At 34.3% G+C, this 20,618-nt stretch overlaps 1 protein-coding gene across 7 annotated transcripts in view; it reads right to left on the minus strand.

Moving 5' to 3' along the window:
• The window catches only part of LRP1B (LDL receptor related protein 1B), a 1,877,633-nt gene that overhangs the window by 289,493 nt on the left and 1,567,522 nt on the right, over positions 1-20,618 (minus strand). For all 7 annotated transcript variants that reach the window (XM_081051911.1, XM_081051912.1, XM_081051910.1 and 4 more), the window contains 3 exons: positions 6,405-6,597; positions 5,682-5,807; positions 1,249-1,377 (listed from right to left, as the gene is read on the minus strand). In XM_081051911.1, the coding sequence (XP_080908037.1) occupies positions 1,249-1,377; positions 5,682-5,807; positions 6,405-6,597 (448 nt within the window). The remainder of the gene's footprint in view (positions 1-1,248; positions 1,378-5,681; positions 5,808-6,404; positions 6,598-20,618) is intronic.

The following is a 20,618-nucleotide window of genomic DNA, read 5'->3' on the forward strand; positions in this document are numbered from 1 at the left end:
CCTAAAATACATACTAACTAACTCTTTAAAGATAAAGTTTGCCAATTTCTGCTCACACAAATATGATCTGGCTTCTAAGAAGATAAAATTAATGTGAAATACATTCTCAAGCTAATTCACAATAAATGTGAATTTGTAAGCTGATTATTATTATATTTTATATGCTTTAATACTTTCATAGTGTACAGGACATAGCTGTTCATTCAATAAAATGTCATTTGAGGTATATTCCCTAACATTTTAGTTACAGACCAATCATGGACAAATCACATTTGATTATCATTTTAAACGAGGATGTGTTATTCTGCAATGTGAAGGAATGAGAACTATCAGTGAATTTTGCAAATTACATATTCCTCTTGCATTAACATTTCATTGGATATTTAGATATAACTATTATTACCCAGATAACAGAACAAGGGAGAAAAATGTAAACCAAATGTAGCAATTCCAGATATATAGTTGTAAATTTTACAGAGCATACAATGCCAATACTATTATATTATAGCACAAAAGTAAATCAGATAAATTTAGAAATGATCTGGATCAATGCTACAATAACTATTCATGATTTTCACAGACACACATTTCCAGGAGAAATATAGTTGCAATGAAGGCAAATATCAGTTGTTTACCAGGGCCAAAAAGTCAACCTCTACACCTTAGGGAGAAGGGAAGGTTGATTATCACTCAGTGTCACCTACAGAGGCATAGCTGATGGAATTCCATGCTTGATGGTGACCACGGTTAAAACAATCAGCCTTTGAACCTAAGGGCCTATCCCTGGGGCAATCCTGGAGGCAAAAATTGAATGGGCAAAACTTTGATTTCAATTCAACAACATGCTATTGACTGATGATGGACCTTTGCTCCAAATGTAAGTTTGCAATATCCACCAATAACTGATATTTCTGACTTACAGTTTTAGGAATATAAGCCTAAAACCTGTTGCTAAAGATAAATAACTGGGCAGCTCAAAAGACAGGATCCTGCTATGTTTAAATTTGCCCCTCGTGGATGGAAAGCCATGAGAAAATTCTTCAATGAATATCATGGATAATGGATAGGAAATAAGGTGCCCCATATGAACAAGAGCAAAGCCAAATCAATTGTCTTAGATCTACATATTAAAGAGAGACATTAAGGAAACCATATATATAAACCACATGGAGACAGTCAAATCAAAAAAATATTTTAAAAATTGTAAACTTCCCTCTGAAATGAGCAACTCCCATAGTGGACACTTACCACAGTAGAGCAGTTTTTCATCTGATTTATCCTTACAATGAGGAATGCCATCACAACTGAGCTGGTAGTCAATACACTCTCCATTTCCACACTCAAACTCTGAATAAATGTTGCAGGAGGAATTTTTTGCTGAAAGGAAAAGAGTGAGTTTTTTAAATCAATAACACATATTTTTCATACCAGAACAATTGTTTCCCTTAGTCTTAATTATATAAATAAACTAAGGGCTTCAGTTTTTCACCGTTAATTATGATATTAGGGGAGGGTTTGTCATATATGGCTTTATTGTGTTAAGGTATTTTCCTTCTATACCCATTTTATTAAGTGTTTTAATATAAATGGATGTTGTATCTTGTTAAATGCTTTTTCGGCATCAATTGATATAATCATATGATTTTTATTCTTTATTTTGTGGTGTATCACATTGATTGATTTTGAATAATCTTGTATATTGAATAATCCTTGTGCCAGGATAAGGGGGTAGGGGCGTGGTAGATGAGGGTAAAGGAGATTAAGTATATGGTGATGGAAAAAGACACAATGTGATATATAGATGATGTATTACAGAATTGTACACCTGGAATCTATGTAACTTTACTAACCATAGTCATCCCAATAAATTTAATAAAAAACTGAAATGTATCGAAATATAAAATTAAATAAAGGGCAATAGTTCATGTCATTTCTTAACAAAAAAATAAAAAATTCAAAGAGACACTTTTTGAGTCATTTTTCTTTCCCTCCTGTAGTTTTTCTTTCCCTCCCTTAGGTAGTTGTCTAACTTCATTTTTCTTTTATGCTTATCCATGTATTTTATTAAGCATTTTGTGGCTGCACATACCTGGAGAAAAGGAGGGACTTAAATTTGGGTGACGATATGTAGGCATCTTGGTTAGCTGTCTATCTTAAAACTACATTTTACAAAAGAGCCAGTTAAAGGACCTTTGTATATACTGAAAGTGTTTCTGAGTTCTCTTACTGGACTGTATTAGATATTCTTCTGTACATTGAAATTTACCAGTACAGAGTTCTAATTTTTGAATTCTTGACTTGATTCATCACACTTAAATCTCACCTCCAACTGTTCTTCCTTCCCAACTACCTTTGTAGGCAATCAGTGTAGCAGCATCTGCCATTCAGAAGTACTCTAATTGTTAAATTTATCCTCATCACCCTCCTGTCCTGTCCGTGGTGCTGAGCAGGGAGCAGACCCTCCCTTCTTGCCACACATGGCCAGCAGCTGCTCCCTGAAATGCACGGGGATCTGTGGAGGCTTCTGACAACCGACAATGCACGTGGACCAGATGCCTCTGGGCTGCCATTGGCCACAGCCACATTGTCCCATGTCTAAGTCTCAGAATTATCATAAGAAATTAAAAGTCTAACTTTTTATGGTGCTTGGCCCAATTTGTGAGTATAGGCAGGCAGTCACAAAGTACAAAACACAAACAAACAAACAAACAAACAACAACAACAAAAACCCACTCAAACATAAAAAAACCTTTCTACAGGTAGGTTTCATCCTTGGAATGCCACTATGTGACCCTTGTTTTTAGAAAGAGCTCTCTCAGGAAAAATTGCCTTATTTTTATTCTTAAAAAATAGATTTACTAGGCCACTTTTGTAATCCAATATTTTGGTTGTATTATGTGCTATTTGCTTGCTGGTACTCACTTCACTAGTTGTAATTATACAGTAAAATCTAGTCCTATTATTTATGTTGGAGGTAATTAGAATTCAATTATCTCTAGTAAGGTAGGAAATATAGCTTAATTTTACAATTTACTGTTAATTTATTTTTAAGCCTTATTTCAGGAATAGTCAGTTAAACAGCCACTACTACTATTTGACGTTTCCAGTGTTTTATTTCTTTATTTTATGAGAATTTAACACATTTAATAGAGCATCTATCTATCCATCCATCCGTCTGTCTGTCCGTCCGTCCGTCCATCCATCCATCCATCCATCTATCTATCATCTATCTACCTATCTGTATGATTTTTTTTAACTCTTTCAATGATAACAACGTTCTCTAAAGATAGTTTTTTTTTATTTCTTCTTGGTGCAGTCTAAACTTCACTGGTCAGTAGCTAAAGTAGAATGCATTTCAAAGAAAGTAACCAAGAATTTAAAATCTAAAAATATTGTTAACAAAGTAACAGATGTGATGAAGTGTGCTGACATTACTACACACAATCATCTTAGATCACGAACAGAACAAAATTCAACCACTTACTGAGAGTCTATTCACATTTCCCACTTATTTAGCCTGTCTTAAATGCATCCTATTTAATATCTCATTTCCAACGATAACTAATTGTTATAATAGAAAATGCCATAATAGAAAATACTTTTATAATAATTGTGCCTTTGAAGGGGAAAAAAACAAAACCTATTCATAATAAATAAGTTTCATTATGCAAAACAAATACTGTATGGGCACAAGTCTTGTTTATGTATGTTCATTTTATGAAACAGTATTGAGCATTTTCTGCTTCTTTCTAGAAACAAAAATGGGGTTCAGCTGCCCTCTGATTCTTTTACAAGGTAATTTATCTTAATATAGTTGCTACTCTTATTTCTGTTATGTGTGGTGATAAGTTAGCAATGTTGTGTGAAATGGAATTGCCTAATCTTTTTGTCAAGGGTCATGACAATAAATGATTTTCTTTCTTTACCCTCAGGTAGATGTTTGTGAATGACCTTTCACCCCTTTAACTCTGACATTAACATCTATGACCTGATCTGGATGAACTAATTCAGATGTGGACACAGATATACCAGAAACACCTTTCTTTCCCAAAGATGAATTTGAGAAGAAGAAGCCAATAATTATTTTCTAATCTATCTGCTGGACCACAGGATTTCAGTATGAATGCACAATGGACACAGGCTGCTTTTATAAAGGTTTGTCAGCTCTGAGGAATCCAGTATCACTCTACAGTTTTATGTGAATACAACTGTGTTTAAAATGATAGTTTTCTGTTTGATTCATTCCCTCTCATCAACAGAGAGAAGCAGGTGGCTTAGTAGGGACAGATGTATCTAATCTATTTTGCAGCAAGGACAGGCATCCACTGTATACAAATAAGCCTTGCTGTTTTGACCAAAGGCATCACTTCACTACTGGCCTGAAGTGACCTGTGAAAGAAACATGAGCGATTCTAATGCATGGATAACATTCCAGATGGCATCAGATCCAGACCATTACAGCTGAAACCACAAAGGCAAACTGAAAGAGAGAGGTTAAGCAATGGCCTGAGCAATTGAGGAAGTGATAGGTTCGGATGGAATATGGGAATTTGTGGCCAAATTATTGAAATTGGCTATCTTCATTTAAAGTTTACTGACCAATGGCATCATTCCTTCATTTGTTTGGCACAGTTGTAAATAAAAGTATTTTACTTCTTTTCTTTTGCTTAGAGGTACCCTTTTGGGTTGTGATACCAATTTGCAAAGTGAGAAATATGTCTAAGATCTTGTATTAGGCGTAGTAATTTCCAAGGTAAATAAAATGATGTCAAAGTGCTTGTATTAAAGAGAAGGGAAAAGAGAATATCCACCTGGTAAAGAGAATAAGAAGATTGGAGATGAAAATGAAAGACACCTGTACCTCTGGCACTTAGTTTTATAATGCAGATGTATGCAGCTCTGTTGAATTTCAAAGATGAAAAGATACGAGATGAGGATATAGATAAAGAAAGAAAAAATGTGAAAAACTGACACATCATTAGAATGAGTTCACCAATTTCCAGTAAGATGCTTTTTCTTTATCTTTCTTATTCACAAAGTCTTAATGTTACAGAGAAATTAACCTTTTTTCGTGTTACCAGCTAATTTTTCATGGCGATATTGGAACACTTAAACCCTATTTATTTTGGAAACAGTTTTTGAAACTAAGCTGTAAATAAGTATATACTGCAATGGTACTAATTAAAGATTGTAATGCCTTTGGGAGGTATAAACATCACGCAAGGCTGAAATGTTATATTCTTAATTAACAGTTTAGAAATGGTTACAAATAGGCTGCATGAGCTTTTCTGTCTTATTTACATATCATGATGGGGTGTGAGGGGTTTTACTACAAGGCTATTGGTACCAGCCTGTATACTGGTTTATTTCATCTTTAATTTATTTTGCTATTGATTGGATTTTCAAAGTCATAGCCACAAGCTTCCAGATGAGCATTGTGTACAGGTATCTCTCTAGCTAGCCCAACATCTTCCAGCCCACAATCAGGGTGATACACCATTTGTCACTCTGTTTGGTTAACATTATCTATTATGTGGTGCTCTAACTAAGTGGAACTTGAGTTCTTCCTAGAATAGAAGATAAACCAACTGGGCCTTTAATACTGGAAGAGAATAAAACATCATGAATATATTAAAACAATGCCAATGTCCATCTATGCTCTTTCAAAGCTCTTTACTTACTCACACATCTGTTGTTATCTAGCAATATTCGATCTCCCCGGCAGGAACAATTCACTCTCCCATTAGGAGTTAAAAGGCACAGGTCATGGCAACCTCCATTCAATAATGCACATGGAGAAAGTTCACCTGCAATTAAAAAGCTTTATTGGTAACATTTTGTATTGAATTCCTATACTACATTAGATATAGATTAACAGTAAACTGTTAGATTGCCTCAATCTCTCAAAAATAGGTCAGAAACAAGGAAAATTCAGGACTTTTGAAAATCCAAACATACGTAACACAGATCACTATATTTAAAACATTTGACAACGATGTCACAGCATCAAATGCACTAGTACCCCTAGAAACCTCACCAATACTGTAAAATGCAATTTTGTAGGTAGTCCAGTGATTTAAAAAATTCAGCCCAGATGCAAAGCTTGTTTATAATGAAGTGGTATTTTCATGGAAAAAAGTTGATCTGAATGTTCAAAGATGAGGAGTTATAGAGAATGGAATAGAATTGCAGAAGCAAATAAATCTTCTGGTGACAAATAAAGAACCACAGAAGTTGCCTTAATCCTTTCAGATAATTTCAATATACTGAAACTCAAATTAAATCCTGAACACTGTTCCCAGGAACTTGAAGAAAGCAAATCCAACTAAGTATTACCAAAACAGAGACATTTTTTTGAGGATTTATTTAATTAAGAGATACATTTGCTTCCTATTGTAACTTACAGCTATTGGTGTCATTGGCAACAGCTATGATTCCCATTGGTTGATGTGGAATATCAGAACGGAGAATTTTTGTGTCTCCTCCTGTATACTTGTTGGAACGCAGGATAGCCCTTCTTCCCCAGTCTGACCAGAAGATATAATTGTCATAAACAGCCAAACTGAGGAAAGTCCCTGGCCCAGATTTGACAATCACCTGAAATAAATTAAAATACCATATTTTTAAAGTGAAAATAAAGGCATTTCTATATTCACATCTATTTTTGCTTCAAAAAAATAAGGGATTCAGATTAATTGGATTTAATTAATAAAAATCATCAGATAAAAATGCATTATACTAAATGCAGTATCACAATATTCTTTACAGTTTATTTTAAATCTTTTAATTATCCTTATCTTTCACACCGTGTTCACTGTGTTTACTCAATATTTTTTGTATATTTCTATTTAATAGTCATTGAATTTGTATGAATTGTGTTTTTCAGTACTATATACCAAAATCAACAAAGCAAAATGAGATTATGATTACTAACAATTATTTATCATTTAAATATCATCATATATCTAGTAAACACTCATCATGCTCTCAGAGCTGTATATGGAATATAAAGAATCATAAGACCAGGTTCTTCCTTCATGAAGCTTTCAGCATGAATGATTAAACCACATATACATGCATTGGCAATTAAAGTTTAGAAATAAAGACCAAACTTCCACTCAGACCAAGATGTGGTAAAAAAGGACTACATTTTCCTTCCCAACATAGCAACTAAAAAACTGAACAAAGTATACAAAACAAGGCTTGTCAACTAATTGGACATCAGGTAATGAAAGACAGTGATTCCTAAGTAATTCATGATGGCCATAGCTTACAGCCTGAGATTTCAAGTAGCAGCACAGCACAGAGGAACCCAACAGAGACAGGTAATTCCCTGAATAGGGTGCAACTAAGAGTTACTAGAGGAGATTGTGATTAGATCTCACAGAGCAGTGCCCAAGAAGATAATACAACTGAAATAGAACTCTGCATATCTACATAGGGTCCTCCTGAAGTATTCAGCCAAGCAGTAAGCACATGCACATGACTTCCAGAAACTTCCGGTTGGTGAAAGACCCAGACAGAGGATTAGAAAGAGTTCCTCAATTCATATAAGTCCAAGGATAGTGCCTGTTAATACCAACCAGGCTCAAGAACTTTCTAATTAATAGAAATCTAAGTAGAGTATTTGGAAGGGTCTTGCCTCAGTAGTAGGAAATAATTGCTCCTCTCTAACAAACTTAAAAGCGAGACCTGAAAGGATAAAACTGTTTCCAAATAGCTTAACCATTTTCCAGGAAAAAGCTCATGAATTTTAATGAGGATATGAAAAATTTTACCACTGACCTAATGTGCAAGATGGGAAAAAAAAAAAAAAAAAGTCTCAAATCACGGACCACAGCTTTTATGTGAAAAAACTAGGAACAAAGTAAGTTAAACCCAAATTAAAAATAAATAAATAAATAAATAAAAATAAATAAAAAAGGATTAGAAGACAAATTAAGGAAATAGAAAACAGAATAAAACAGAAAAATCAATCAAACTAAAAAAGACATTATTTAACAATAAAACCAATGGATAACACATAATGATGAAGTGGGGTTTATACCAGGAATACAGATTTATTTGATATTTTAAAAGTCTATCACTGTAATTTACCATTTTAAGAGCTAAAAAAAGGAAAACTCACGAAGATCTCAATAAATGCAGATAAATTATTTGATAAGATCTAACATCCATTCCTGATAAAATAATTCAGAATAAAACTAGGAATAGAGATAAATAATCACTCTTACTACTTCTACTCAACATTATCCTAGAGTTTTTAGACACCATAATAACATAAGAAAACAAAAATAAATGCATCCAGATTAGGGGGAAGAAAAGTCAAATTATATTTATTTGCAGGTGACATATTACTCTACATAAAAAAACAAAGAAACAAACAAACAATAAAATCTACAAAAAAAAAGCTGCTTGAACTAACTAATACATTTACTAAGGTTGCAGGATGCAGGATTACTGTAAGAATTTCTGTATAGTAGTAATAAACAATTGAATATTTAAAATGTTGTATAATAGCATCAACAAACATGAGATGACTAGTAATTAATACAAACGAACAAATGTTTACAAAAACCTGAAAACTACAAAATATTGCCAAGAGAAATTAGCAGAAACCAAAAGAAAGAAAGAAATGTACTCTATTCATGGTTTAGAATATTAGAATTATTGTGATGTCATCTCTCCTCAAATTGATAAATTAGGTCTAATTCCAGTAAACATTGTGCAGACATTTTAGAAATTGACAAACTGATCCAAAATTCATGTGGAAATGCAAAAGACCTAGAATAACAAAAACAATGACAAATAAAAAAAAATTGGAAGACTAATTCTACCTTTTTTCAAGACATTAAAAATTTATAGCTGATAAGACAATAAGGTATAAGAAAACAATGAAGAAACATCAATAATACAGAAGAGAGAGTTCACAAACAGGCCCACATGTATAGGGATAACTACTTTTGGACAAAAGTGCATAAACTATTCAAACAAATAGATTAACTATTTTCAACAAGTAGTACTTGAACAACTAAAATAACATGTGCTGGCAAGGATGTGGAGAAAAAGGAACCTTTGTACATTGTTGGTGGGACTGGAAAATGGTGCAGCCTCTATGGAAAACAGTATGGAGTTTCCTCAAAAAACTGAAAATAGAACTGCCATATGACCCAGCAACTCTACTTCTGATTATTTATCCAAATAAAATGAGAATAATAATTTGAAAAGATATATGCACTCCTTTGTTCACTGCAACATTATTTACAATAGACAAGATATAGAAGCAACCTAGGTGTCTAGCAATTGATGAATGGATAAAGAAGATGTGAGATATATATAGATAGATAGATAGATAGATAGATAGATAGATAGATAGATAGATAGATAGATGATAGATAGATAGATAGATAGATAGATAGATATCAATACACACACGTACACCATGAAATATTATGAAGTAATAAAAAAAAAGAAATCTTGCCATTTGTGACAACATGAATGAATCTAGAGAGTATTAAGCTAAGTGAATAAGTCAGGCAGAGAAAGACAGATACGATATGGTTTCACTTATATGTGTAATCTAAAAACAAAACAAAATGAGAAAACAAACAAAACAAAAACAGACTGATAGAAACAGAGATCAAACGGGTGGTAACCAGAAGGGAGGAGTTAGGGTTGTAAATGAAAAGGGGAAGGGGAATACAGTGACAATATTGTGGTAAATTTACATGCTGACAGATGATCCCTAGAATTAGTGGGGTGATAACATTGTAAGTGATAAAAATGTTGAATCTCTATATTGTCTACTTGAAACTAATATAACCTATGTAAGACTGTATACTATATTTAATTTAAAAATAATTAATTACAAAATATATAAAGAACTTCCATCCATATACAAACAATAACTGGAAATGAATAATAGTCCTAAATATAAAATCTAAAATTACAAAACTTCTAAATAAAAACATGGGAGAAAACCTTTACAATCTTTAGTTAGGCAAACATTTGTTAGGTATGACTCCAAAAGCATAATACATTAAAAACATTTATAAATTGAATTTAATTAAAATATAAAGCTTTTACTTTTCAAATAACACTGCTAAGACAATTAAAAGATAAGCCACAGATTGTGAAAAAATATCTGCCATGCTGTTTTGATTACTATAGCCTTGCAGTATAGTTTGATACAATGAATGAACCCAAATGGTATTATGCCAAGTGAAATAAGTCAGGCAGAGAAAGACAAATACATAATTTCATTTATATGTGCAATCTATAAAACAAAATAAATAAATAAACAAGACAGAAATAAACTCATAGATTCAGAGAATAAATAAATGTTTGGCAGATGGAAGTGTGGTTGGGATGATGGGTCAAAAAGGTAAAAGGCATTGAGAAGTACAAATTTCCATTTACAAATATAGTCACCGAGATGTGAAGTACAGCACAGGGAATATAATCAATAATACTGTAATTACCAGGTATGGTGCTAGATTGGTACTAGACTTTTCAGTGTGATCACTTTGTAAGGTATATAAATGTCTAATCACTATACTGCATACCTGAAACAAATATAATATTGTATGCCAACTGTAATTGAAAAATAATTCATTAAAATAAATGGGGAAAAACAATAACTAACTGAGCTTTAAATTGATTTAATTAAATTCTGTTTCTGATTAAAAAAAAATTAGAACTGCTATATGATCCAGCAATTACATGTCTGGGAATATATCCAAAGAAAATGAAAACATTAATTCAAAAAGATATCTGTATTCCTATGTTCACAAACATTATTTATAATAGCCAAGATATGGAAACATTTGCCCATCAGTGGATGAATGGGTCACAAAGTTGTGGTATATATGGACAATGAAATATTATTCAGCCATAAAAAACAATGTCATCCTACCATTTGTGACAGAATGGATCTTGAAAGCATTATGCTCAATGAGATTGGTCAGACAGAGAAAGACAAATACTGTATGATTTCAGTTATATATGGAATGTAAAACAGACAAAAAACCCAAATTCATAAAGAGATTAAGCTTAGTTATCAGAGGAGAACGTCAGGGTAGGGGGAACTGGAAGGTGATCAAAAGTTCAAAAATTCCAGTTATACAATGAATAAATAAGTACTTAGGATGTAATGTACAACATGACTATAGCTAACACTGCTGTATGATATATCGGAAAGTTGTTAAGAGCATTAATCCTAAGAGTTCTCATCACAAGGAATAAAACGTTTTTCCTTTTATTTCTTTCCTTTTCATTTTGTCCATATGAAGAGACAGAAGTTAGCTGAACCTATTTTAGTAATCATTTTTTAATATATGTAAAACAAACCTTCATACGCCTCAGATTACAGTGATGCATGTCAATTATTTTTCAATAAAACTCAAAATAAAAACAAAACAAAAATAATCACTTAATTTTTATTCTGAGGATAAAAATAATCTCTTCTATAGATCAATAGTTCTCAAATTTTAATATGCATGCAATGATATTTTCTTAAAATTCAGATTCTGATTCACTAAGTCAGGAATAGCACCTGAGATCCTTCATTTCTAATAAACTTCCAGATGTTGCCAATGCTGCTGATTTGAAAATCCACTTTGAAGAACAAGAATTATAAAATAAAGTAGACAAAGAAAATAAATAATAATCTTACCACCCAAATATAATTACTCTTACTTTGGATTAAAAATATACTTTTTTTTCTTTACAAATTGGTGCCATAGTGTATGCTTTAGTATTTACTCAAAAGTAAGTTGATGGGACTTCTGGTGCCAGCCTGTCTCTCCTGCTGATTACTACTTGTGATTGTACATTGTGGGAACAAGAGGAAAAAAATAGTAAAAAGAAGTGAGTAGCAGCAAGTAGAAATGTGGGAGGGGACAGAATAAAATACTATATTTACTGTCTTTGATTTTTACCCCTTACATTTCATCCATTGCCACACAATAATTGAAACAGATTAAAATGAGTGTGCATTTGCTGCTTACTCTCAAAAGGTAGTTTCAATACTCCTTATAATGCCCAGTAGTTTTTCGAATTCAAAGAGATAATGGGAAGCTGGTAGCTGCCCTGGGTCATCTTTCCAAGCCAGGCCTATGGAGGGACAAAGCACTACTCCTAGCTCAAGTGTATTTTTGAATTATGAGGCTTTTGTAATCCATTAGTTTGCCTGTCCATTTCAGCTGACACAGAGAAAGGGGAATAAAGCAACACTACACTCAGTGTATAATTATGCATATTGCTTTTATTGGGTGCAGTAGGTTACACTAAGAATTGAACTGATGTCTAGAGATAGACATCTCATTTCACTAGACTGCTAGACAGAATTCCATGTGGAACAGAGAAAGGAAATCCACTAAATCACACTTTCTCATTTTCATGTTAAAACATTTTTATCATAACTTCACAAATACTGCACCTTGCAAGTCTAATCAGCATCTTTATTTACAGTGCAGAAGCTTTGTCATCATAAATTACATTCTATTGTGTTATATGGTAATACGCCATTCTGGGATAATTTTCAGGCTCTTTCACCTTGAACCTATAAACAGCTTCATGTTTCAAAATAATAATTTATGTTCATTTAGAAAATTCATTTCTTGACACAGTCACTCAATCTCATGTGTGTCCTTGTTGACAGACAATTAAATTGGTGATGCCACATAAACTTGAAATTATGTGCTGAGAATTTAGTCACTAATCATATACCTTTTCCATCTTGCAACTTCACTGATATCTCATTGGTGAAAGTACTGAAACTAATCAAGGAATACAAAAATATTGAGTTTTTTAAAGCAGACAGCATTATTTCCAGCATCTAGATGCTAAAGGTAAAACCAAACAATTTAAAAGCTAAGCAAACAGGAGGCTTCCCAAACACCCCAGCTGATTGCCTCACTAATAAGATCATAAATGATCATTATGAGAAATGACAACTTGGTCCCTGCCATGACCAGGCATGATAAAGTGTTACAGATTGCAAAGACACAACTACAGATGCTTTAGCCTTGGAGAAAATGGTTATGTGGTATACCAGCAACTTAAAACCTAGAACTATTTAACAATAGAAAGCTATACTTAACTTGCCTGAGTGAGTTTGCAGAACAAATATAAAATGTCTGAATGTCATTAGCATCCAACCAAATTTGAAAAGAACAACATTCACAGCAATCTAAAAGGCTGCCTGTGGGGACAAAACCCCAAAAAGCAGTTTCCAGGCTCTCGGCCTCACAATAGAAAGGTGCTGGCTCGGGTAGTAAATGGCCATCAACTGTGATCAGATGCCAGCAGCTGTGGCTAGTTGGCCGTCAGCTGTAACCCGTAGGCCATTGGCCACTAATATAACGGCTGTGGCTATGCTAGTAGAGGAGGAATGGGGGCTAGCAAGAAGATGGTGGCTGGCAAGTGCGGACTGCTATTAGGCAGATTATGTAGATCCTGCTTCCTGTGTCTCCAGCCCAGACGCCAGCGAGAATATATTGGTTTGACTCCCCTACTTATGGCTCCATGGGTGTTCCTGTTTGGCCTTACCGTGTCCTGCGTTCTTGGGCGGGGAGTGGGAGCTGAGACCCTGCACGACAAATGGCGCAGCGAGCAGGGTCCCCTGCGTGACACATGGCGTAGTCGGCAGGATACGGTGCCAGCCAAAGCTTTCCGAAGGGCAGTGGAGCGGTTTGTGCCTATGAAAGCTCAGTCTAAGGAAGACCAGGAGGAGCAGCTGCCGGAGAGCTTGATTCCCGTGGAGGGGTGGAAAGATGTGGATGGTTCCCCAACCAGCAGAGGCCGGAGAAAGCGGAGAAAGCGAAGGTTGTTGCTGCCCTATGGGCTGGGAACTGCTTGCTGAGGCAGCCCGGATGCAGGACTTTTAGTCCCAGGAGGAAATGCTTGCTGAGTCCTCTGTGGGAGATGAGGGTGAGGTCAAGGTCATCCCTCACCCCCAGGACAGCCCTGGCGAATGACTATGGACTATGGGGAATTGCCTTCCATCCCTAATTTATTGGACGCTTGACTGTTTGGGAACATACCACCATGTAGTGGGACTGGTTTGATGTTTGCTTTTGTGTCTTGACTGGCCGCCATTGATAATATGTAAGCACCTTGATGTGAGCCGCTGTTGTTCCAGCACAGTACCCCGAGAGGCCCAGAGAGAGTGGCAGTGCCCTGAGGCCCTGGCTGTGTCCAGGAAGTCTGGCTGTGTCCAGAGAGTGGCAGTGCCCTGAGAGCCCTGGTTGTGTCCAGGAAGTCTGGCTGTGCCCAGAGAGAGTGGCAGTGCCCTGTGAGCCCTGGCTGTATCCAGGAAGTCTGGCTGTGTCCAGAGAGAGTGGCAGTGCCCTGAGAGGCCCTGGCTGTGTCCAGGAAGTCTGGCTGTGTCCAGAGAGAGTGGCAGTGCCCTGAGAAACTCTGGCTGTGCCCGGGGAAACAGGTGGTACCCTAAGAAGCCCAGGAAGTCTGGCTGTGCCCAGAAGTACTGTGGTGGTCCCCTGAGAAAACCTGGCTGTGCCCGGGGAGACAGGTGGTACCCTAAGAAGCCCAGGATGTCTGGCTGTGCCCAGAAGTACTGGTGGTGCCCTGAGAAACCCTGGCTGTACTCAGAGAGCCTGGCTGTGTCCAGGATAGTGCATTCACCTCCAGGCTCCTTGCACAGGGCCCCTCGCAGAAGACGCTTGTCGCGTAGATTGTGAGGCGAGACCCTGTAGGGGTGGAGTGTGGGGACAAAACCCCAAAAAGCAGTTTCCAGGCTCTCGGCCTCACAATAGAAAGGTGCTGGCTCGGGTAGTAAATGGCCATCAACTGTGATCAGATGCCAGCAGCTGTGGCTAGTTGGCCGTCAGCTGTAACCCGTAGGCCATTGGCCACTAATATAACGGCTGTGGCTACGCTAGTAGAGGAGGAATGGGGGCTAGCAAGAAGATGGTGGCTGGCAAGTGCGGACTGCTATTAGGCAGATTATGTAGATCCTGCTTCCTGTGTCTCCAGCCCAGACGCCAGCGAGAATATATTGGTTTGACTCCCCTACTTATGGCTCCATGGGTGTTCCTGTTTGGCCTTACCGTGTCCTGCGTTCTTGGGCGGGGAGTGGGAGCTGAGACCCTGCACGACAAATGGCGCAGCGAGCAGGGTCCCCTGCGTGACACTGCCTAATGTGGAAGAGGTTTTACCAGACTTTGTTAGAAAGGCAAACCCTTCGGAGAAAGAGATAGGAGAATGAATGACTTTAATTTTACACTCTTTCCTTCTGATCTCTCTGTTGACCAAACTCAACCAAGCGTCAAAGGCCAAGGGAGACAGTTGACCACACAGGTGGGGAGAAGGGATCTTTCCTGGGGGAAGAAAACAGGTGGAAGAGAGAAGAGAAATGGTTCAGAGGATATGCCTGAGACAAGTAGTAGGAACGAAACCCTATTCTAAGATAAGTCTTTTGGCTTCTTTGGACTCATTCTCCATATTTGTAAAACGGGATAGTAAAAGTTGATGACTCAGCTTGCTCCTTTTCCAAAGAAAGAGAAAGGGTAAACTCTTTCCTTAGAGAAATAATGAGAAGAAAAATAAACTGTGATATTCATGAAGTGTTAAGGCCACTCATGAATGGAATTTGAGCACGTTTCTAATGTTTTGTCTTGTGTTCATATAGGATTATAATCATTAAGTGTGTAGCTTATCAAAAATTCTGATTTAGATATAGACCCTTTGAGATTCATAAGCTGAATTGTATTACTAAAGAATAAACTTTGTAAAAACCTAAATATATTTTTTCGGTAAGTTCCTTCTGTTTTAAAATCCTTCCTAAAACAATCCACTGTGAGACCCAATTTAAGAGTGACTTCCTTTGGGAATCTCTTCCCTTTGGGAATCCTTTCCTTCTACTGTGCACATCCAGACAGTTTTTACAAGTTTGTTATTAATAAAACTCATCAGAAAATATCATAATAGCTTATATTTTATCCATATATTTGGCAAAACAGAAATATTAGAAACTAAGAATCATACATTTTCATTTTTGTAACCCAAGTGCTTAGGCTAGAACATATTTAACATTCAATGATTATTAATTGATCAAATCAGTAAATAAATGAGTGATTAAAAATTCTCCATATTTGTATTTATTTCTTCCTCTTCCATTTTTTAGGTACATTTATATTAACTTTAACTTTGAACAGCATTGTACTTTATTTACTTACGTATATAAAGATAAAATGTTGGTATTACCAACATTTGTGTTACACTGAAGGGCTATAAGTAGACATAATCTCAGGATCACATTTGTCCTTTTATCAATATTTCAACATTGTTACTCTCTAGATCATTGTCTAAATACTACTGTCCTGGCTTTTTAATGTTTTAGTAGAATTAGTAAAGAACTAGTAGAATAGTAAAGCGCTAGTCAAAGGAGTATATATATATACATATATATATATATATATATATATATATATATATATATGTATATATGTATATATACTCATATAGATAGATAGATAGATAAATAGATAATTTTTTTCATATACATTAAATCAAAACCCATATGTCCAAGCCATTCTGAAATGCTAGTCATTTTGTTTAATTTAGCTCAACTGTCACTTTTTCAAACAAGACAAATCTTGAGTTCCCTGCCATAACCTACATGTCACACTCAATTCCCTTATGCTACCCTGTAATTGACAGTTTTACTGCTTAGTAGGTCTTCCTCTGCTAGAACATTAGTTCTATGAGAAAAGTGATCTTTATCTGTTTTGTTCACTAATTAATGCTATGTACAGCATCTGTGCTAGAACAGAATCTGGCACATATTAGGCACTCAACAAATACTTGTTGAATGAAAGAATGAAGTAGTTAGCCACCAGGAAAATGCAAACCAAAACAACAATGAGATATTACCTCATACATAATCAAATGATTATAAACACAAGCCAATTAAAAAACATTTGTTGTCAAAGATGGGAAGAATTGGAACCTCCATATACTACTGTTGAGAATGTGAAATAGTGTGGCCACTTTGAAAGCAGATCTAACACTTCCTTAAGTGGTTAAATGTTGTTTCTATATGATTCAGCAAGTCTACATTCTTTGATATAGAGATATATATATTCAATACCCAAATATGTACATAAATGTTCATTATAGCACTATTCATAACAGCTAAAAAGCAGAAACGATCCAAATGTCCATCAACTAATAATTGATCGGTGGAAAAAAATAAAATGTGCTATGTCTATACAATGGAACTGTTTGCCAGTAAAAAGAAATGAAGTACTGATACATTCTATAACGTTATGAACACTGAAAATAGTATGCAAGTGAAAGAAGCTAATCAAAAAGGAGCAAATGTTGTATGATTCTACTTGCAGTAATTTCCAGAATAGACAAATCTGTAGAGACAGCAAGTGGATTCAGGGTTGCCTAGGAATAGGGGGGAGTGGAGGTTTGGGGATTGACGGCTAAGGGGTGTAAGGTATATTTTTTGTGTGACAAAAATATTCTAAAATTGATCGTGATGATAGTTGCACAATTCCATGAACATAGTAAAAGCCACTTTAAATGGGGGAACTGTATAATAGGGAAACTAAATTTCAATAAATCTGTGTACAAAGGTAAAGAGAAAGAAGAAGGTGGTGGAGTCGTGATATGATTCCAGGCTGCAAAGTCAATGCCATTAACCAATACACCATGCTACTTCTATAAAAGACATGAATAAATCATAATCTTCTTTCTTAAAAATATATATATATATATATATATATATATATATATATATATATATATATATATGCTACAACATTAAAATAATTCATTTGTTTTTTGATAAAATTACACAAAAAAACACTTCTGTATTAGCCTTGCTAAACAACCTCTACATATAACATACATGATTCTGATAGGTTTGTAGATCTAACTACAATGTCCAGGTAATACAGGGACAGTTGAAGAGGTTAAACAGTGCCACAGTATGTAATACATAAATCCAGACTTTGAAATTCTGTAAGACATATGACCTGTTTTTGTTTTGTTTTAAATAGAAAAATTGCAAAGCGATTAACAGAAGGGAACTGTATATTAAAGAGATTTATGGGATATATAAATTTTCTATATTATATGGACTCCATCTTGATTTCAATTCAATGAAAGACATAGGTAGAAGGCTCCTATGTGTAGAATATCCTAAGAAATCAGAAAACATAGTTAGTAGAACTAATATGTGATCTGGTAAGGTTAGAGAATAGAAAGAACAATTGTATTTCTATATACCAGCAATGAGAAGTTAGAAATTAAAAATAAATAAAATTCAAATAGTAACAGCAACACAACATATTTTATACCCTGGGGCAGGAAAAGTACAAGATGGACCAACAATATCTTGTAGGGCCAGAAATTAAAAGTGTGTTCAAAAAATGGTGGGGTATGTCAAATGTACAGAAGTGTCCACTTGAAGGGCCTTTCAATGGCCATATAGGGAAGAATTTGAATAACAAATAATAATAGACATATATTATGATACAGAGAACAAAATAAAATGTATTTCTATGATTTCATAATGACATAAACAAGTAAATAGAGGAATAAATGGCAAAAGGAAGTTCTTTTTTGTAGATTTTCAATTAATAAATGCAGAAGGAAGAGAATGAAATGGAAAATTATCAGTTGACACATACCTCAGTAAATAATTGTTTGGGGCAAGAATTATGAACAAGTGTTAAAATTCAAAGACACTTTTAATTGCAATGCTTATTAATTTCATAATGAAGAAAATAACTTTATAGTAGAATTTCCTGTGACTTTAACCAAGTCATCAAAGTTAACATCACTGTTGATATAATGTCAATATCATATACCACTTGATATAATACACTAAGAGGGCACAATATCACTGTTGTACTTTCTCTCTCAAAAATTTTAACTAGAATTTAATCACAAGGATACCTCAAAACACCCAAATCCAGGGACATTCTCAGAAAAATAGATCAGTACTCTTCAAAATAATTGAGATAAAGAAAGACAATGAAAAACTGAGCCAATGTATCAGGGTTACAGCAAATAAAGAAATGTGACAATTAATTATAATCCAGGAGTGGAATCTGGCCTTTCAAAATTGGACATTATTGGTAAAATTGAAAAAAAAATGAGAAAGATCTATAGATTAATTTTTATATCAATCATAATTGAATTATGCTTATAAGTATCATATTGTTGTGAGACATAAGGAAATTCTTTATAATATTTTGTAACATTTTTGTAAGCCTAAAATTATTTTAAAACTAAAAGAGTTAAAATAACTAAATAATAATAAATGTGACATATTTAAAATACATTTAACAAAATATGTATGACATGTACGTGAAACTGACAAACATTAATGAGAATAAAAGAACAGCTAAATAATTCAAGATATACTGTATTTATCAATTGAAAGATTCATTACAACTAACATGTCAATTCTCCTGTAATTTATGTATAAATACAGTGAAATCCCAATGAAAATGCCAACAAGAGTTCTTGCTGAAAATCTCAAATTAATTTTAAAATGCATATGGAGATGCAAAAAACCCAGATAGATTACTCATAATGCTTACATAATTTTTGACAAAATGAAAAGGTAATTCATAAGGAAAGCATAGTCTTTTCAACGAATGAATTTGGAGCAATTATATATATATATATATAATATGTATCTATAATATATATATAATTATCATGTGCATAAAGGAAAGAAGAAAGGAAGGGAGGGAGGGAAGGAGGGAGGGAGGAGCTAGGGAAAAGCGGAGGGAGAAAGTAGGAAAGCAAGGAAGGGAAAAAAGAAGACTTCCAGGACCACATGGTTTCAATGATGAATTCTCTTATAGTCAAAAAAGAAATAACATCTACACAAACTTTTTGGAAAATAGAAGAGGAGGAAATATTTTCCAATTCATTCTATGAAACAGACTATCCCTGACACCTAAATCTAACAGATATTACAAAAAAAGAAAATTACAGATTAACATTTCTTATGCTATCAATGAAAATACTTTGAACAAAAAAAAATAATTCAAATGTAACCTTACAACAAATAATAATATAAAATGATCATGTATGTTTACTCTCAGGCACGCAAGTTTGCTTTAATATTCAAAAAGCAATTAATATGTAATTCGCTATATATAAAAAAAAGCAGTAAAAACATGTCATTTCAATAGGTACAGGTAAAGTATTTGACAAAAATCAACACCCATTTTATGATAATCAGCAATTTAGAGAAGGAAGGGAATTTTCTCAAACTGATAAAGGATACCAATGAACAACCTACAAGCTAACATAATACTTAATGGTGAAAATCTGAACTGTTTCACCTAAAATTATAAAACTTCTGGAAGGAAATAGAATAAAATCCTTTTGAGTTTGAAATCAGCAAATTTTTAAATTATAAACACAAAAAGCATGAACCATAAAAGAAATAATTGATAAATTCAAATTCATCTAAATTAAAACTCTTTTCCCTTTAAAAACATCATTTAAAAAGTAGAAAGACATGACATAGACTAGGAATAAGGTGCACATCATATTTATCAGACAAAGTACTTGAATCCAAAATAAATAAAAACCTCTTAGGACTCAAACATAAAGAG

The sequence above is a fragment of the Rhinolophus hipposideros genome, assembly GCF_964194185.1.
Source record: "Rhinolophus hipposideros genome assembly, chromosome: 6".
Classification (NCBI taxonomy): Eukaryota; Metazoa; Chordata; class Mammalia; order Chiroptera; family Rhinolophidae; genus Rhinolophus; species Rhinolophus hipposideros.